At 46.6% G+C, this 17,970-nt stretch overlaps 2 protein-coding genes across 2 annotated transcripts in view; both read right to left on the minus strand.

The window, feature by feature from the left end:
• Positions 1-3,178, minus strand: part of EIF6 (eukaryotic translation initiation factor 6) — an 8,375-nt gene extending 5,197 nt beyond the window's left edge. The window contains 4 exon segments of the mRNA XM_035889013.1: positions 3-42; positions 648-824; positions 2,103-2,278; positions 3,156-3,178. Of these exon segments, the coding sequence (XP_035744906.1) occupies positions 3-42; positions 648-824; positions 2,103-2,278; positions 3,156-3,165 (403 nt within the window). The 5' untranslated portion in view covers positions 3,166-3,178.
• Positions 3,179-5,131: 1,953 nt separating this feature from the next.
• Positions 5,132-17,970, minus strand: part of FAM83C (family with sequence similarity 83 member C) — a 28,311-nt gene continuing 15,472 nt past the window's right edge. The window contains 1 exon segment of the mRNA XM_009649294.2: positions 5,132-6,241. Coding sequence (XP_009647589.2) covers positions 5,299-6,241 — 943 coding nt within the window. The 3' untranslated portion in view covers positions 5,132-5,298.

Here is a 17,970-nt window from a genome sequence, read left to right on the forward strand (position 1 = left end):
TCCTGCTGCAATGACCTCGCTGCCACGATTCACCGTTCCAGCCTAGCAAAACCAAAGCAGCGAGAGTTAACAGGGTATGCTGACAGCAACATGTTTCACTACGCATCCTCATTGCAAGTCTTTAGTGGAGGGCCTCAACTCATGCTCCTGAAAAGGTTAAAGCTTCTACCATCACCAAAGTTAGAAAGATTTCAGATTAAAAGATTAATGGGCAGCCTTTAATGTCTGGAGAGAAAATTGTGTGCCATTCAGTGAAATAAAATCTAATGAGTAGGAAGCATAAAGGCACATTCACACATGACCGGGCACAGGATTTTATTACTTAATTCTTTTAAATGCTGCCTTTTGCCAGGCCACAGCCAATCTCTCGTTCTGTAGGACTCAAGTCAGCACAACTTGCATAATCCCAGCAAAGTAACGTTTCAGAAGCAAACTAAAGGTGCTAAGAAGCTTATGCAAGACTCAGCAAAGACAGGGAAAATGTCTCAGAAGCCTTGCCCCGTTCTGAGCCTTCTCCTCTTCTCCCACTTGGAACAGCTCTGCAGAGAAAACAGTGTTTAGGAGCCTACGGGATGTAGAAACACTAAGACCGACGACTGGGCTGGAAGGGAGTGGCAAGAGAAAACACAAACCCACAAACGCCTTACCACAAGTGGGACCTGGAGCAATGAAGACAGTTCATCCTGATCATCGATCGAAGTTTTGGGGTGCACAATTCCTCCTTGGTTACTAAACACACAGTAACTTCCTACCAGCACCTGATCTGCTACCGTTTGTCTGAAAACCTCAACCTTCAGTACATCTGCCAAGATCTCTTCTGTCTCCTGCAAACAGAAATAGAGAGAAAGTCCTCAGCAAAATGGTATTGTAGAAGTTGAAGTCAAGCTATTCCTGCACACCAGGACCAGCTGGGATCCTCCCCTTTGGATCCTGCCCACACTTTCACAATCCACTGCAATCCAGTCATTATAAAATGCTTACTCAGGCTCTACACTGCAGATATTTCCAGTTACCTGTGCACACTGAGCTGGGCCACTACACCTAAACACAACGCCATGCCTTGCCTGAGAAATGCTCTCCTCCCCCTTTGCTGGAGGATGTACACCAGATGTGTCAATCCCTGTTCTCTGGGCATTCCCTAGAACCAGCCCTCTTCTGTGCCAGACCACTGGGACAAAATTGTCTCATCCCTCTGGATAACTCTTAAGAACTTCCTTCCACTCCAAGTTTTCACTGTGAACTATTTTGATTTCTCCCTCTCTGGCCATCTTACCTTATTTTTTACACTTATTTAAAACATAATATGCTGCAAAGACCATTACCTTCCCTCCCCCCCCCCCCTTTTTTTTTTTCCTTTGCACTCCTAACATCAAGTCCCATTTCTTCATCACCTTTAGCACAAACTGAAAGTAAACACTGCAAGGACCACCACTACCCCTAGCCACACAACTCATCTCTCTCATGCTATTACGATATCAGTTCTCAAGCATAAAGTGGCAGCAACTTTGTCTCTTGATTTAAACTTCCATACAAGAACCTTCCATTTTTCTTTCACCCCTCTGTAAACACACACACCACCACGTCCATGGCCTCTTTCAACGACTACAAATTTCAGCTGGCTCAGCAGTAGCTCGTAACTGCTGCTGTAGTCCTGACTGACCTCTTCTTTATGCCCTCTTTACTACACCTGCTCATGCTCTTTTATCCATTCACTTTTACTCAGGGAGAGCAAACTGCACCCAACAATACACTTCCATGTCCCACTCCTTCCCTTCTACAAAGAGCATTCGCTAACGCATGCTGAACAAGAGGGCACACGCTGTACTTGGGGCAGGGTCCACATACACAAATAGAGTTAAATACAGGAAAAGAGGGAGCTCAACTGATCAGGTGTCCAAAATGCAATTTTGAGACCTCTCTTGAGAAGAAAGGAAACATGAGGCAGTACAGCCTCCTACATAGTGTTAGCTCAGCTGTTAGCACAGGTCAGAGACCCCCATGCCATGTACAGCAATCCTCAACGACAACACACCCAAGCCGCAGCTCAGCAATTGTTTCACACGCATCCACTATGAATTTAAAAGCATTACAGAGCCGTATACCCGGTCAAGATCTGGATGAACCAGAGCTACGTAGTCATTGCAGGTAGTGCAATTGCCCAGTCCTGAGAGACGCCCTTCTACTCGTTGAATTCGTACAGAATCTGGAAGACTATTGCGGATATGTTGAAGCTCTTGGTCTGTTGTACTGCTTGGGACCAACAGTCCATGTCGGTTTCCTGAAATGTCACAACAAAAAAAAAAAAAAAACAAAAAAAAAAAAAAAAAAAAAAAAAGAGAGAGAGAGAGACTTCCTAGTAGCTGAAAGAATGCTTCCACAAGGCTTCCTGTTTTCCTGATGCTGGCTTGAATTGCCCTCATCCTATCCTCTCCTCCCAAGCCCAGAATTCAGCCCAGGAGAAATAATATAATGTTATTTAACCTGTCTCTGAGTAGAAATGGGTGAATGGCACTATCAGTAGTCCCTTTTTGAACAGAACTAAAGGAAGCCCAAGGTGCTCAATGAAACACTTTGACCGGGGATTTCCCCTCTAGATGCCAATTGCCCCACACCACGTACAGATGCTGCTTTTTCCTATGACTTTGCTGCGGCAAAGCTGTAAGATCAGGGGGACAAAGGCATTTTTTGCACAGGAACAAAACTCAAGCAAGAAGTTTGCCTGACTGAACAGAGTCTCGCTAACCAGAGACGGACAAAAGACTTTCCTTTGATTTTCGTGTTTGTTAATGCCTCCCCCCTCCCCGGGCTCTGCCCCTCCACTGCTGATGCTGGGCCATTAACCTTAAGAAAAGCTAAACTTCTCCCAGTTTACCAGAAAGGAGACTTACACGTCCCTTTAGCCCATCTTCAAGCCCCGGGAGGCAAACGCTGCTCGCTGCCCCAGCCCTCTGGTACTGGGGGAGTTTTAGTTTCTCTATTTTCACTCCTCTCCACACACTTGAAACATTAAAATAAAAACCGCGCGGATGCGGAGCCCGCTGGATTCCTCGCCCCAGCTAAACCCACCCTATGCCCCCCTCTGCACCAACCGAGCACGGGACCCCGCCCTCGTCTCCAGCGGGGCCCCTCCAGGGCCCGGCCGGGCCCTCACCTACCCACACACATTCTGCCGATGATGCGGCAGTTTCTTCAGAATTTTCAGATATCGGACAGTCTGACTGGAATTGTGACTTTGAGCATGTGACATTGAGATGTCCGACTATCGTTGACTCACCTATTGCACACCTGCAGATCACCTCTATGCTTCATGCATGGTGAAGCTGATGCTTCCAAGAAGCGTGAGAGCTATTCTGTGTATATTGTAGAGCTGATTACCACCTGTGCGGGACTTCTCATGCAACAGGAATGTTTTTGATTTACTATGCATTCACAGACCAACTATACCACCTTGCAGAGCAAGTCTAATGATTTCAAAAGCCTCAGATTTGGTGCACATGTGTTGTCCAGAAGAAGCACAAGTATTTTAGTCTGAGAAATCCCAGGGGAAAAAATAGCCTCTGTAGGTCTTTGTGGAGATTTAGAAATACCCAATAAACAAGAAATAGTTAAGGCTAAAACCTAACTTACACTATACTTTTTCAATGGTGCACGGGAAAGAGCACGTGAGAATCTGTTGAAAAGAGAGAGGAATATTTGGGAGAAATGGTCCGTTCGCGTGCACCGGCACCATCCTCGTCGGGGCACGACCTGCGCCCTTGCGCTGGCGCCCGCCGTGTGCCACGGCCCCCGGTTCAGACGTGTGACCCGCGTGCCTCAGCACGACACCCGCGCCCAGGTGTGACCGCGTCAGCTGCCACCTGTGCTCTACGCAAACCCTACCCGTGTGAGGATCCCACCCGTGGACAGACACCACGTGGGTGCCAATGTCAGCCACGTGCAGATCATAGAATCACGGAACCATTTGTGTTGGCAAAGCCCTTTAAGCTCACCCAGCCCAACCGTTCCCCTAACCCTGCCATCCCACCACTAAACCCTGGCCCTAAGCACCTCATCTGCCCAGCTTTTAAATACCCCCAGGGGTGGGGACTCGACCCCTGCCCTGAGCAGCCCCTTCCAGTGCCTCCGCTCCTCATAAGACTTTGGCTCCAGACCCCTCACCAGCTTCATTGCCCTTCTCTGGACATGTTCCAGCAATGCAACCTTTTTCAAATGCCAGTCACCCGCCCAGCCATGCAACCCGTATCCTCCTGGCACAGTGCAGCTCAGCAGAGGGGCTCTGGACAAGCTTGGCATGCTCACCTCCTGTCCTGGTTTCGGCCGGGACAGAGTTAACTTTCTTCCTAGTAGCTGGCACAGCGCTATGGATTTAGGATGAGAAGAATGTTGATAACTCACTGATGGTTCAGTTGTTGCTGAGCAGGGCTTACACTAAGTCAAGGACTTTTCAGCTTCCGCTGCTCTGCCAGGGGCTCAAGAAGCTGGGAGGGGGCACGGCCAGGACAGCTGACCCCAGCTGGCCCCAGGGCTATTTCAGACCATAGGGCATCAGGCTCCGGGGAAGTTGGCTGGGGGCGAGTGATTGCTGCTCAGGACAGGCTGGGCATCGGTCATCGAGTGGTGAGCAATTGCATTGTGCATCACTTGTTTTTTATATTCTGTATGTTCTATTACCGTCATTATTATTATTGTTATTGTTATTCTCTTATTAAACTGCCTTTATCTCAACCCACAGGGTTTACTTCTTTTCCGATTCTCTCCACCATCCCACCAAGGGAAGGGGGCAGTGAGCGAGTGGTTCAGCTGCTGGCCAGGTTAAACCACACCACCTCCCCACGAGGGACCCAACACAGCTCTTTCCAGCAGAACACCTCCTTTATTTTTATCAATGTTACCCTGCCTTTGACCATTTCATTTTCAGCACATGGATACAGGGAGCGGAATCGCTCAGTACAAAGAGGACCTGGGTTCACCCTGAAGACCTCAGTGGCCAAACGGTTTCCAGCTGTAGCAATGGTTTTGCTGTAAGTTATGGTTCTTTCCCAAACAGGTAAAAAGAGCGTACAAGTGTGGATTATGGTTATGTCGTTTTCTCCCTCTGGCCACGAGATTGAAAATTTGAACTGTACTTGCTAATCGCATCTGAATCAGTCACCTGCATATATCAGAAACAGCACAGACACCTTTTAATAGGAGCAAGAGTAATTTGCCACCCATACTTTGATTTTCACCCCAGGTATGATGATTGGTGGGGAAACGTCACCACTGGAAATATGACCGAAGGAGCCCTCGTGGCCCAGGTCAGAGTTCAAACCGACTGTGTATATGTTTAGATTTTAACTTGTTGTACTTGGTGATTAGATCGAGCTTACTGTGCCCCAGAGTCAGTCTTTTCTCAGCCCCGTACGCGCTGTTCTTTTCCATCAGCATGTCCTCGGGGAGTTTATCATAGCAGGGAACCACAGGCTTTTTATCTCGTTTTAGCTGGGTGTATGGGGATAACAGGTCCAATTTTCCCAGTCCAGGACTCTGTCTTTTTTCCATCCCATAAAGAGCATTGTCATTTTCTGCTGTCACCTCCCTGGAGGTAGCAGCGGGCCCTTTCTGCTTCGTGCTCATCCCATTGCTACTGGCACCCTCCGAAAGGGATGGCAATGTCTGCTCCTGCCTCGGTGGGGAGCAGTGGCTGCTGCTAGCCTTACTGTCCCCTGGATAAGCAGGTTTATTGGAGCTCAGGGCAGGGGAAGGCTCTGGCTGCAAGAATGTCCTTGCTGTCACGAGATTGGATTTGTGACACAAGGCCAGGGTGGATTGATTTGGAGGACTGTGCAGTGAGTCTGGTGGTTCTCCTTCCTGCTTAGGGCAAATGGGCTTCAGAGGTGTGTCCTCCTTCCCCTTCTTGTTACCAGAATCAGAGCTGGAATCTTGCTTTTCCTGGTGCACATTGCAGCTGGAGTTCTTCAGAAAGGGAGACATTTTTATGCTTCTGATGCTTACATTGGACAGGCTGCTAGAGGGGCTTGAGGTGCCTGCATCATTCACCTGTGGGGGTTCTAAAAAGGAGTTGGCAACTTTTGAGGTATTCTGAGAAGAGGGGCACGTTCTGGGATCTGGCACACAGAAGCTGGTCACTGCTCTGGACTCTGCATACAAGTACCGGAACTCCTTTTCAAACTCTGCAACAACTTGACCGCGGAAGTGGGTCACCAGGCTGGTGTGGACTTGGCTGCAAAGCCAGGTGAAACTGCGAAAAAAGAAAAAAACAAACACATGTAACTTTAGTTCATGGAGCGCCAAGGTACCTAGCGTTGATTTTACATGGGAATGATGTATTGCTACCCAATTTACATCATTAAAACTGTCTCTGAAGTATGCATGTCTGAGATTACTTGTAGAGATGAATGCACTCATTACGTAATTACAAAAGAGCAACCCTGGAATGGCCATTTCATTTCATCTCAGTGATGTAATGAACTGTATGAAAATATAAACAATGAACAAGAAATATTGGCTGGTTTTCGTCAGCCTTATGAAAAATGTAGAGCAGCAACCCTGCCTAAAAAGCAAAGCAGCATCTTTCAGGCCTTTTCTTCTCCAGCTGCCTCTCACCAGCGCTCTCTGCCCATCAGCAAGGAACCACCGTTTCCCATTCCCCATCCCATCCATGTGTTGGAGGGTACCGGTAACTGTGGGCAGGCTTGTCAGTCTGTGCAGGGGGGTGCTTCCATGCCCATGGTTTGTATTAAGCAGGCAGTGGCAAGGAGAGCTCTGACTGTCTGGAGATGGTGTGGCTATGGGACAGTGAGATACGAAGCACGGGGCACTGAAGGGCTCTTTCTGCCCAACTTGTATTGCAGACTCTCTAGCTCAGCATTTGGCTAGCACAGTACTCTGCACCCATACCTTCCACAGAGGGCGAGGAGACAGTTTGGGGGGACATGAAAGCATGCCTGGTCATAGAATCGTAGAATCATTTAGGTTGGAAAAGACCTTTAAGATGATCAAGTTCAACCGTTCCCCTAACCCTGCCATCCCATCACTAAACCGTGGCCCTAAGCACCTCGTCTGCCTGGCTTTTAAATACCCCCAGGGATGGGGACTCGACCCCTGCCCTGGGCAGCCCCTTCCAGTGCCTGACAGCCCTTGCGGGGAAGAAATTTTTCCCAATGTCCAGTGTAAACCTGCTCTGGCACAACTTGAGGCTGTTTCCCTCTACTGCCCCTCTACTCTGCTCTGGTGAGACCTCACCTGGAGTACTGCGTCCAGGTCTGGAGCCCTCAGCACAAGAAGGACATGGAACTGTTGGAACGGGTCCAGAGGAGGGCTACAAAAATGATCTGAGGGCTGGAGCACCTCTCTTATGAGGACAGGCTGAGAGAGTTGGGGTTGTTCAGCCTGGAGCAGAGGAGGCTGCGGGGAGACCTGCTTGCAGCCTTTCAGTACTTAAAGGGGCCCATAGGAAAGATGGGGAAAATCTTTTTAGTAGGGACAGCTGTGACAGGACAAGGGGTGATGGTTTTAAACTGAAGCAGGGTAGGTTTAGACTGGATATAAGGAAGAAATTCTTTACCGTGAGGGTGGTGAGACACTGGCACGGGTTGCCCAGAGAGGTGGTGGAGGCCCCATCCCTGGAAACATTCAAGACCAGATTGGACGGGACTCTGAGCAACCTGATCTAGTTAGCGGTGTCCCTCCTCACTGCAGGGGGGTTGGACTAGATGACCTCTAGGGGTCCCTTCCAACCCAAAACATTCTATGATTCTATCATTAAGTCTAACTGCACAGCACAAACTAGTAGAGATTCTTCTAAAGAACACAATTAATGGCCATATAGATAAATAGGATATAATAGGAAAGGCAGCTTTTGCAAAGGGAGGTTCTCTCTCACAAAGCTGTGAGAGGTCTTTGAAGTAACCCAAGAGTCCAGACAGGGGACATTTTGTGTACTGACATCGTCAAAGGCTTCTATCCCAGGGGCACTGCCTGGCTCCCAGGAGCACTGGGGTTCCCCCCCACGTCGCTTACAGCTATTGCCTTTCTACAGCAGGGTGCTGCATCTGCGCTGCGCAGTGCTCAGACGTATCCCAACTCCAGACCCAACTCCACTCACACGTGCACTGGTGTTCACTCAAACGCCTCAAAACCATAGCTGCATTCAGGGGACAAAGAACCCTCTCCTCTGGAGGAGTGGGCCTGCACCCCTCACGCTGCGAGCGGTGTCCCGTGAACTGCAGAGGACCCTGGTCAGCCAGGTGGAGGATAACGCCTACCACCCCTGTTCACCCAGCCTGGCACCCCTGTTGCCCACAGACCTGGAAACAGAGCTGTGCAAGTGGTCATGTTTGCCCTCCTCATTCTGACTGGGAGGTCTCGTGTCTCAGATGCAAATGGTCTAGCAGAAACATCGCAACAGCTACCCATGGAGGCCTCTGGCCTCAGCTTAGCAGGAGGTAAGCAACAGATCTTGCTTAGGTTTTCCTTCCCTCCCCAGACGAAGTGACTTCCATCTCCTGTCTTCTCCCAGCACCTTCAGACCCAAGTGCTGCCTCCCTACAGAAACTCACAAGACGGGTACACCCAGCCATCACCCAGCCATCTCCTCACCTTGGCATGAACTGTCCCTTCTCCTGTAAGGGGAGTAGCCTCACATCCAGCAATACACTCCCCTGCCCCTATGACTGTCCCTGCCACTGATGCTTCTCAGGGCTCTTTCCCCAGCCCAAATATTACTGCGTCCCAGTTTCCCACACCGATCCAATGGGGGCCTGCCCACTCTGTGTCATGATGGGACCTGGAAGGAAACATCCAAGTCCCCCCAGTGGCACAGCCCTCCTCCTTGCCAGAGTACAGGTTTCCATGACAGGATGACGTGGCCTTGCCATCCATGGCTATTCCCATCACTACGAACTGATAAAGGTCTTTTCTTCCATGAAGAGCTTGGAGGAAATAGCCAGGGAATGATCATTCTTGGTCTCTTCTGGTATAAAAATGAGGTATTGAATGAAGTTAACAGGTTCAGTGCATAACAGTTAACAGATTCAGTGCATACAAGAGGTACTTCCTTGCACAACGCAACACGCAGGCAAGCTGTGGAGCTCCTCACTGTAGGCCACTGTGGATGCTAAAAATTCACCTGAGTTTCTAAACCTGATAGGATTTTTCTGCCATTATTTTTTCCATAGTAACAAACTGCTGCACACAGAGATCCCATACCCAGTTCTGAATCACCCTGGGGCACAAATTACAGGAGCCTGGGAATGGATCTCTGTAGGACAGGATCGCTTCCCTGCCTTACTTTCAGGCACTCCTGGAGCAGTAACCCTCCAGGAACCCATGCAGCTCAGCCTCTGGCCAGGAGATGGAGTTGCAACATTAATTTCAAGTGACATTTTCTTTGATAAGATGGCAATAGTCATAGAATCATAGAATCGTCTGGGTTGGAAAAGAGCTTTAAGATCATCAAGTCCAGCCGTTACCCTAACCCTGCCATTAAACCTAACACTGACATCTGACTTTATTGTAGTAAGCTCCTTAAGCTTCCTTCCAATGCCCTTGAAATAATTTCCACTCCTCATTTTTCATCTTCATTTTGATTAAAAACAGCACAATGTATTCAGTTAATTTGGGCGTCCCACCTCAGTTATCTCTTTTTTCTTACTCACCTTTAATGCAGCATGCCTTGTCTCTTTCTTCAGGATTCACTTTTTATTTCTACACCTGAGGACTTCCTCCTCTTTGCTTTGGTGTGGCCTGCAAGGTTCTATATAACTTACCTCCTGGCAACCCTCACTTTATTGCTGTATGTATCGGCCTGGGGTTGTTTTCTGATACACTACGTCTTCTGTTCCTGATACACTCACTTTCTGCTTAATTATAATTTCTTAGAATCATAGAATTTTTTGTGTTGGAAAAGACGTTTAAGATCATCAAGTCCAACCGTTCCCCTAACCCTGCCATCCCACCACTAAACCCTGGCCCTAAGCACCACGTCTTGCCAGCTTTTAAATACCCCCAGGGGTGGGGACTCGACCCCTGCCCTGGGCAGTCCCTTCCAGTACTTGACAGCCCTTGCAGGGAAGGAATTTTCCCCAGTGTCCAACCTAAACCTGCCCTGGCACAACTTGAGGCCATTTCCTCTTGTCCCATCGCCCGTTCCCTGGGAGCAGAGCCCAAGCTCTCCCCGGCTCCCCCCCTCCTCTCAGGCAGTTGTAGAGGGCAATAAGGTCTCCCCTCAGCCTCCTCTTCTTCAGGCTGAACACCCCCAGCTCCCCCAGCCACTCCTCGTAAGACTTGGGCTCCAGACCACTCACCAGCTTTGTTGCTCTCCTCTGGACATGCTCTACCAATTCAATGTCTTTCTTGTAGTGAGGGGCCCGACACTCTTGAGGCGAGTGTTTGTCGAGTTAGATCTGGGACTCGCTCTTAAAAGCTCTTTCTTCTTGCTTGGGACATGGATACCTGAGAGTATGGACACTTTTCTTTTAAAGAAATTCCAAGCCTCCTCCAGCTTCTAGCCCATGTAGCTTTACCTGCCCATTGCCAAGCACTTATGTACTTAGGTTTTTCTTCCTCTGTACTGAAGCCAGGAGCAGAGCTTTTGTAATCTGCTCAACTTTCTCCTCCCATTTTTTAGTTTCAGTTGTTATGTTGGCTTCAACCCCAAACCTTGAGTTTCTTTCCCTGCAATATAGCAAACAATGAGCTCCTTCCCCTCTGTGCCGGTGGCAGGACACATACCGGTACTTTGACCGTCTTCCATTTTGAGCTGAGAAATTTAATCTCCTCTAAGGCAACTCAAAGAGCCACGTAACTCCCTTTCAGGCTGACAATACCACCTTTTTTCTCTAGTCCTCACCTGGCAAACGTTTACTCTGTTTTTCCTGTTCAAGATCCTGTTTAGCTCTGCCCCGTTTGCCCTCAGGCTCCTGTCATCTGCTGTGTTAGTAAATGTCTTCATATCCTTCCCTCTAAGAGCTCAAAGAAACACAGTATTTCCTCTGGTGCCCAGAATAATGCTAAATAACTGGATATAGAATTATATTTAGGATTTCAGATTATTGCTTTTCCGAGATATCTCAATGAGCCCTGTTTTCTTCTTGTCTTCATTTAGAGAAAATATAATGTTGAAGATGGAAAACACAGAGAAGTATTTAATCAATAAACACATAAGGGTCTAAACTAATTTGCCTACAGTTGTTTAAGGTAAGAGCAGTGAGCTTGGTTCCCATATTTAGAAAACTCTCCCCAAATGTGCCCGATTCATACCAAGAGGCAGAAATATATCAGAATGAGTTCAGCTGGCCGAGAGTATTTTGGAAAACAAGAAGGGCTTTTACAAAACTGTCAATCAAGGCAAATGTCAGCATAGAGAACAACAGTATCAATGTATGGGGTTCAATATGGAAATGTCGGCGTGCATACTGCTCCATGCATGTCATACTGCATATAGGGCTCATAGAAGAGAGAATCTGATGGCTGGAGATGTAACTAGAGACTAAAAATGGATTTCAGGGATGATTTGAGCATGCATTTGAGAAGAAAAGAGTCTCCTCTTACAGCTGAAGAATTAAAAGATGCCCACTGAATACCTGAATAGTCAAGGATAGAGTAGGAAAATACCCCTCTGCAAGAGTGGATGCAGAGAGACTTGAGACCTCAGTCCGCTGTCAGTGCAGACGGATGCATTGAAACTCTCGAGGGATCTAGCGTCTTGGCTCCAGTGCTATCCAGTATCTTCATGAGTGGCCTTCTGAGTTTGAAAAATGTTCTGAAAAAAATGGGTGCAGTTCAACAGGAAAACATTCAAAGAAAATACATTCCAGGCAGTCACGATCAAGCGCACAAATACAGGCTGGAGAGCGAGCAGGTGGCAGCTCTGGGGGTTCGAGTATGTCTTAAGAAAAACATGCATCTGTAGAGTCACAGTGTTGGGGAAAAAAACCAAACATCCTGGGGGCATATGAACTACATTGCGGCCTAAAAGACATGCGTAATCCTTTCACTCAACCTAAATCCTCTGAGGAACAGGAGATGTTGAGCCTGGAAAAGAGGCAGTCAGAGTGGGAACTGTCCCCGGGTTGTACAAACTGAGCTACCCAGAAGGTACTAAGTTGTGTTGGTGCCCGTAGGAGTCAGACAGCCCATGGATGTAGACCTCCATGATTCAGTGCTCGGGCAAAGAATGAAGAGCGAGTTGCTTGCTGGGATGAAGGACCGTAGAGACCTTTGGATCTAAGTTATGGAGCACTGCAGAGAAGCTATGGGTCAGTGACTGTATAGGTTCCATTAACATAAAAAAAGATAGGATGAGTCTTGGGGGTAAAATAAAAGCACCTAAGTAGGAAGATAAAAAAGATCAGGATTTTATACAGGTAAAATGCTCCCTCTTCCATGCTTAGAACAGGACAGCGAAGTAAAAGAGCATTTCAGGACACGGTTAGGAAAATTATGTTAGGGAAAGGATGGTAGAATCATAAGGAAATTGCAAACTGTAGGAACACAGTGACTCGGTAAAGCAACCTGGAGTCCATCTTAACCTAAATGAAACCTGGCCGCTGCACAATGCAATGCAGAAGATACAGGGAGGCTTTAAATTAGAATCTGGAGCAAAGCTGTGTTGTGTAGAAGGCCGCACAGTTTGAGATTGCCCACTTTACCTTAGGAATGAAAGCAGGGAAACTATGTTCTGTTATAAGGACAGGATGGAAACCAGTAACACTTAGGTAAGAAATTAGAATCAATGAAGAACATCTGAACAAATAAAACTGCATTTAGAAAAGTGATGGTGGCGAACAACCGGATCAGATACAAGTATTTACATGCCTACATAAATTTTATGAGCTAAAGAAACAGATAGATGCTGTGAAACACCCAAGCTGAAATGATGACTCTGACATAGGAGGCATCTCAGAAACTCACCGGGTAGATGAAAATCAAGGAATGCTGTAATTGCAGGGGTAGAAATTACAGAGAGGACAGAAATAGAAATACAGAAAGGACAGATAGAGGGTATGTTGCTGGGGCAGTGGCACAATACTTTAAAAAAAAAAAGTAAATGATATATTGACAAGTGAAATATATTCCTGTTGGATTGGAATTCCACTCCCAGCTAGGAAAAATGTAATATTAGGCCTATACTGTGAGCTTTCTGAGCAGAATGCTGATGGTAAGTATGCCATGCTAAGGAAGTGCTGAGAGGCTAAGGTGGCAGAAAGCAGAGGAATAAGGGGAGCTCCGGTTATACCTGTGTGGAGCAGGGGCCATTACTAGGGGAGGTAGCTGCAGAAAGTGCATTTTAGACCCAACAACTGACTGCTTTTTGGAGAAACTAGCCAGAAAACCAAGGAATGGAGAAATAACATCACCAGTTCAGAATATTTCTTTGGAAAGGCCACTCGGTAAAACAATAACCATGACGCGCCCATATCAAATATTCTTTCGGGACTGAAATAATCCACAACAGTAACACTTAACTTAAAAGAGAAAGTGAAGAATGCTGTTAAAAAGAAATTTAAGAGAGTAACCATGAGAGAAGGGGTTAAGGGAATCTTAGTAGATAAGATGCTGCGTAATAATTGTCTAGATTGCTGCATAGCCCAGAGAATCAAATTGATAGATAGTGCTCAAATGTTTTGCTAACTATTGTGCAAACTAACTGACGCAGGAAGATTTGCATCTCCTTACAAAGGACAGTTCTTGATAAGAACACCCTGCAGTTTGGGCAAGAGCAAAGAAGCAACTGAGTCTGCGCAAGAACAAGGGGTTACTAGCGGTGACGAAGAGGAACCATCAGCCTTCATCCCCACGACCCACCGACCACCACCACAAGGAGGCACTGAGCAAGCACAGTCGGGAGGGACTTATGGAAATGACCTCATGAAACTAATTTTAATACGAAGCGGGGACAATTTATGCATATGTATAGGCATATTGGGAAACTTCATGCATATGTAACACTTTGATACATATAAACAGGACAAGTTGCCATGTGGAGGTACGCATGACTTTGGTGGGACTACCCCCCCGTGCTGCCCAGCACTGAATAAACATACCTACTTTACAATCTTACAGATTGTGGAGTCTGTGTCCGCACATCAACCAAAAAGGTTAAAAGCTTGAGGCAGCATGAAGATTGCTTAAAGATGTAATTAGTCTCAGAGAAAATGTACCCATCCAAATAAAGACATTTTAAAACGTGCAAAAAGTCACCCTTGTTAAAAGGCATATTAAAAGAAAATATTAAAGTAAACAGCCTTCAAACACTGGAAGTCAGCAATTTTCCAATTATTGACCAGTGAATAACCTATCATTTAATATTGCACATAGTCGCAGAGGAATGGAAAGTAGTAAATGTGAGCCTTTTAAAGAGCTCCCGGAAAACTACAACCAGCCAGCTTATTTCCATACTGAACAAACTGGTAGAAGCAAATAGAGAGTAAAATTATTAGATGTATAAATAACTATAATCATAATGCTGATGACTCAGCATATTTTTGTGGAAGGAAGCCATGTCTCAAAAGCCTCTTGCAGTTCTTTGAAGGAGGCAGCAAGCACACAGATGCACATGATCTGCTTGAGGTTGAATACTTGAATTTTTCAAAGAGATTTTGACACGGTCATTCAGCAAGGACTCTTAGAAAAGTTAAGTGATGGGGGGTGGGGGGGGTGGGAGGTACAAAGGCAGGTCTTCCCGAGGAGTAACCGCTGATGGGGTACAAATGCTAGCAATGGTTTTCATTTACCCATCCTCACCCCACCAGTTTTGTGCTGGGATCCCTGCTGTTCAACATATTCAGAAAAGTCCTGAAAAATGGTAAAAACAGTCCATGTCAGACCTCACAGCAAAATTATCGTGGGTGGGGTCAAAAGAAAACTGGATAATCAGAAGCTGCAAGAGGATCTTATGGTATGGGGTGAGCAACTGACAAAATGATAGACAAAATTCAGTGTCAATAAATTCAAACTGTTGCAAACACCCTGATGGTCTCTGTATATTGATGAGTCCTCAGATATTAACACTTATGTCCTGTTTTCAGCTGGGATAGAGTTAATTTTCTTAGTAGCGATACCCTAAGGGTCAAAAAGACCCCAAATGTAAAACGGCTTACATGCATAAGATTTAGGCCTTATTGTCTAGCTTGCTGTTACTTTGCTAAAATTAGTATTGTCTAGTTTGCTGTTGCTTTGTTATTAGCTTTGTCTAGCTTGCGGTTGCTTTGTTAAAGTCAGTAGTGTCTAGCTTAGATTTTTTTGTTCTTCTTAAAGTCTGTAGTATAGTTACTTAGTGAATTTAGAACCCTATTCAAGGATGGGGAGAATCGGGAGGGGATGAAGCAAAAGATAATAATGGTTTGCCAAGGTTGCCAGATTAGAAGGAATGAGAACTAATTGATGTAGAAAGATTTGTGGCTCCTTACAAAGGACAGTTTTCTGATAAGAACCAGGTGTTTACCTCAAGAGCTGGTCTACACCGACCCTGCAGTTTGGGCAAGAGCCAAGGAGCAACTGAGTCTGCGCAAGAACAAGGGGTTACTAGCGGTGATGAAGAGGAGCCATCGGCCTTCATCCCCACGACCCCCGACGACCACCACCAGGAGGCATATGCATGTTAGGTGGAGCGATCCCCCGTGCATCCGGCGCCGTGAATAAAGAATGCCTGCCTTCTAACACTACATTGGTGTTATGAGGTTCATTCTTCCCGATTTCAGTGACAGTAGTAGCTAGCATAGTACTGTGTTTTGGATTTAGTACTACAAGAATGTTGATAACACACTGATGTTTTCAGTTGTTGCCAAGTAGTGCTTAGACTACTCAAGGACTTTTTGAGCTTCTCTTGCTCGGCCAGGTGCATAACAAGCCATAAGGGAACACAGCTAGGACAGCTAACCCAAATTGACCAAAGAGCTATTCCATACCATATAACATTATGCTCAGGGGGGGTTAGTCGGTCGGTTGCAGGGAGAGTGATCACAGCTCGGGGAGTGATCGTGGCTCAGGGAGTGATCGCTGCTTGGGACAGGCTGGGCATCAATCGGCAGGTGGTGAGCAATTGCATTGTGCATCATTCATTTTGTATATTCTATATATTCTCTTACCATTCTCATTATTACTATTATTATTATTTTATCTTATTAAACTGTCTCTATCTCATCCCACCACTCTAACCTTTTTTTCTTCCTGATTTTCTCCCCCATCCCACTGAGGGAGGAGGGAGTGAGCGAGTGGCTGCATGGTGCTTAGTTGCCAGCCAGGTTAAACCACGACAACTTAGGAAAGAGGTCAGAGTTCCCATGGACAGTTCAAAAAAATGGTCATTTCAATGTTTAGCACCAGACAAAAAGGCAAACTAAGAGCTGCCAGAATGGGGACCGAGGAAAAGACAGAAGTCGCCATTATACCACAACGCTAAAGTGCAGTGAGTGGGGATATCGTGACCGCTTCATGCCATCCTGGTCAATTTGTCTCACAAAAGGTAGACGTTATGGAAGTTCTCCTGCAAGAGAAATGACTGAAGAGCCAAGGATACTTCAGCTGGAGAAGAGATGATCCACATGAGGGATTATAATGGAGGACAAAATCATGGATGCAGTCAAGAAAGTAAATAGGAAACAGTGATTTACTGTGCCCAGGTTATGGGGATTTGGGGGCATCAAATATAATTATCTAGCAGTAGGTCTAATGTAAATACAGTGGGTCACTTCATCACACAAAACATAAATTAAACTGCATAACCTGCTGCCAGAGGGTATCGTGGAGGACAACCATGGTGGGAAAAAGTCTCCTGTGGCAAATTGAACATAAAGAAGCACATACAACATATAGCCCTGGAGGTTCTGAAACCTCTGATCCTTGCAGATGAGATTGCTGAACTGTAAAACCTGCCACAGGGTAAGAACACTCCTACCCTCCTTCCTGTATCATCCCGAGACACCCCTGGATCCACCCTGGATTTTTGGCTTTACGCAGTAACTGTTCTCAGCCTTTGAATCTAACTTTCCCACCTGCAGGGAGTCATCTAAATATCTATTATACCAGAGGTAGAACCAGGCTGAATATACCCAGCAGCAGACTTCCCGATTTTCTCCCATGGAACTGTTTCTGACCACTGTTGAACAAATTCCACAACATTTCTTTTAGTCCAGAACATCACATGCTTACAGGGACAGCAGAGAATCAGTGAGAAGACCCTATTCAACTGCTTAATTACCTTCCAGAACTCAAGAAGTTTCAGCTGTACAGAGATCTATAGGAAGAGAGCACATGGCAGACCCAAATCCCTGCCTCAGGACAGCAGAGGGAGGAACTGACCCAGAGAACCGCATCTGCCTTTTAAGCAATACCCTGACTCTGGGCCACAGGGAAATAGGATGTTCCTTCAGCTGCAGAGGTCAGCCCAGCTGGCACGTGCTCAGTTTTAGCCGTTCAGAAATGAGTGGTCCCAGTTACCTAATCCCCGCCCCCTGCGGTAACGGAGATGGACGGATGTTTCCAGGCAGGGATCCATTCCATTGTTCTTACATACATGTCTTAGGGTGGTCAAAATGCCACCAGACTCTGCTCTCAGCTCCATGTAACCCGTGTCAATGGGGTACTTCCATTTTTCACTGCCAGAGTTTGATAAGATGAGAGCTCTGCACTCAGAGATGATGGAGTCAGAGCAGAGGAAAAGGTGCAGCTTAGAGCTACAGAACCAATGACTACATTGGTAGGTTGAGGGTCCAGCATGTGCTGGCTGGGAGATGGAGAAGAGGGAGAAAGGGAGAGGGAGAGCAGTGGTCAAGGAGACCCAGTGGAAGGAGAACAAAGTATTGCCAGGGCACCAAATTCACAGAAGTGTCAGAACAGTCTGTCTTGGGTAGCTGCACTGTTTGTGAAGGACAATAATATGATGTATAACAGCGTGAAAATACCATGGGAAAGATCCGTAAGTGGAAAACTCAGAGTCTAATAATAAAAATATAGGACAAGAACAGT

This window comes from Egretta garzetta, unplaced genomic scaffold (assembly GCF_000687185.1).
Source record: "Egretta garzetta isolate BGI_Z169 unplaced genomic scaffold, ASM68718v1 scaffold212, whole genome shotgun sequence".
NCBI lineage: Eukaryota > Metazoa > Chordata > Aves > Pelecaniformes > Ardeidae > Egretta > Egretta garzetta.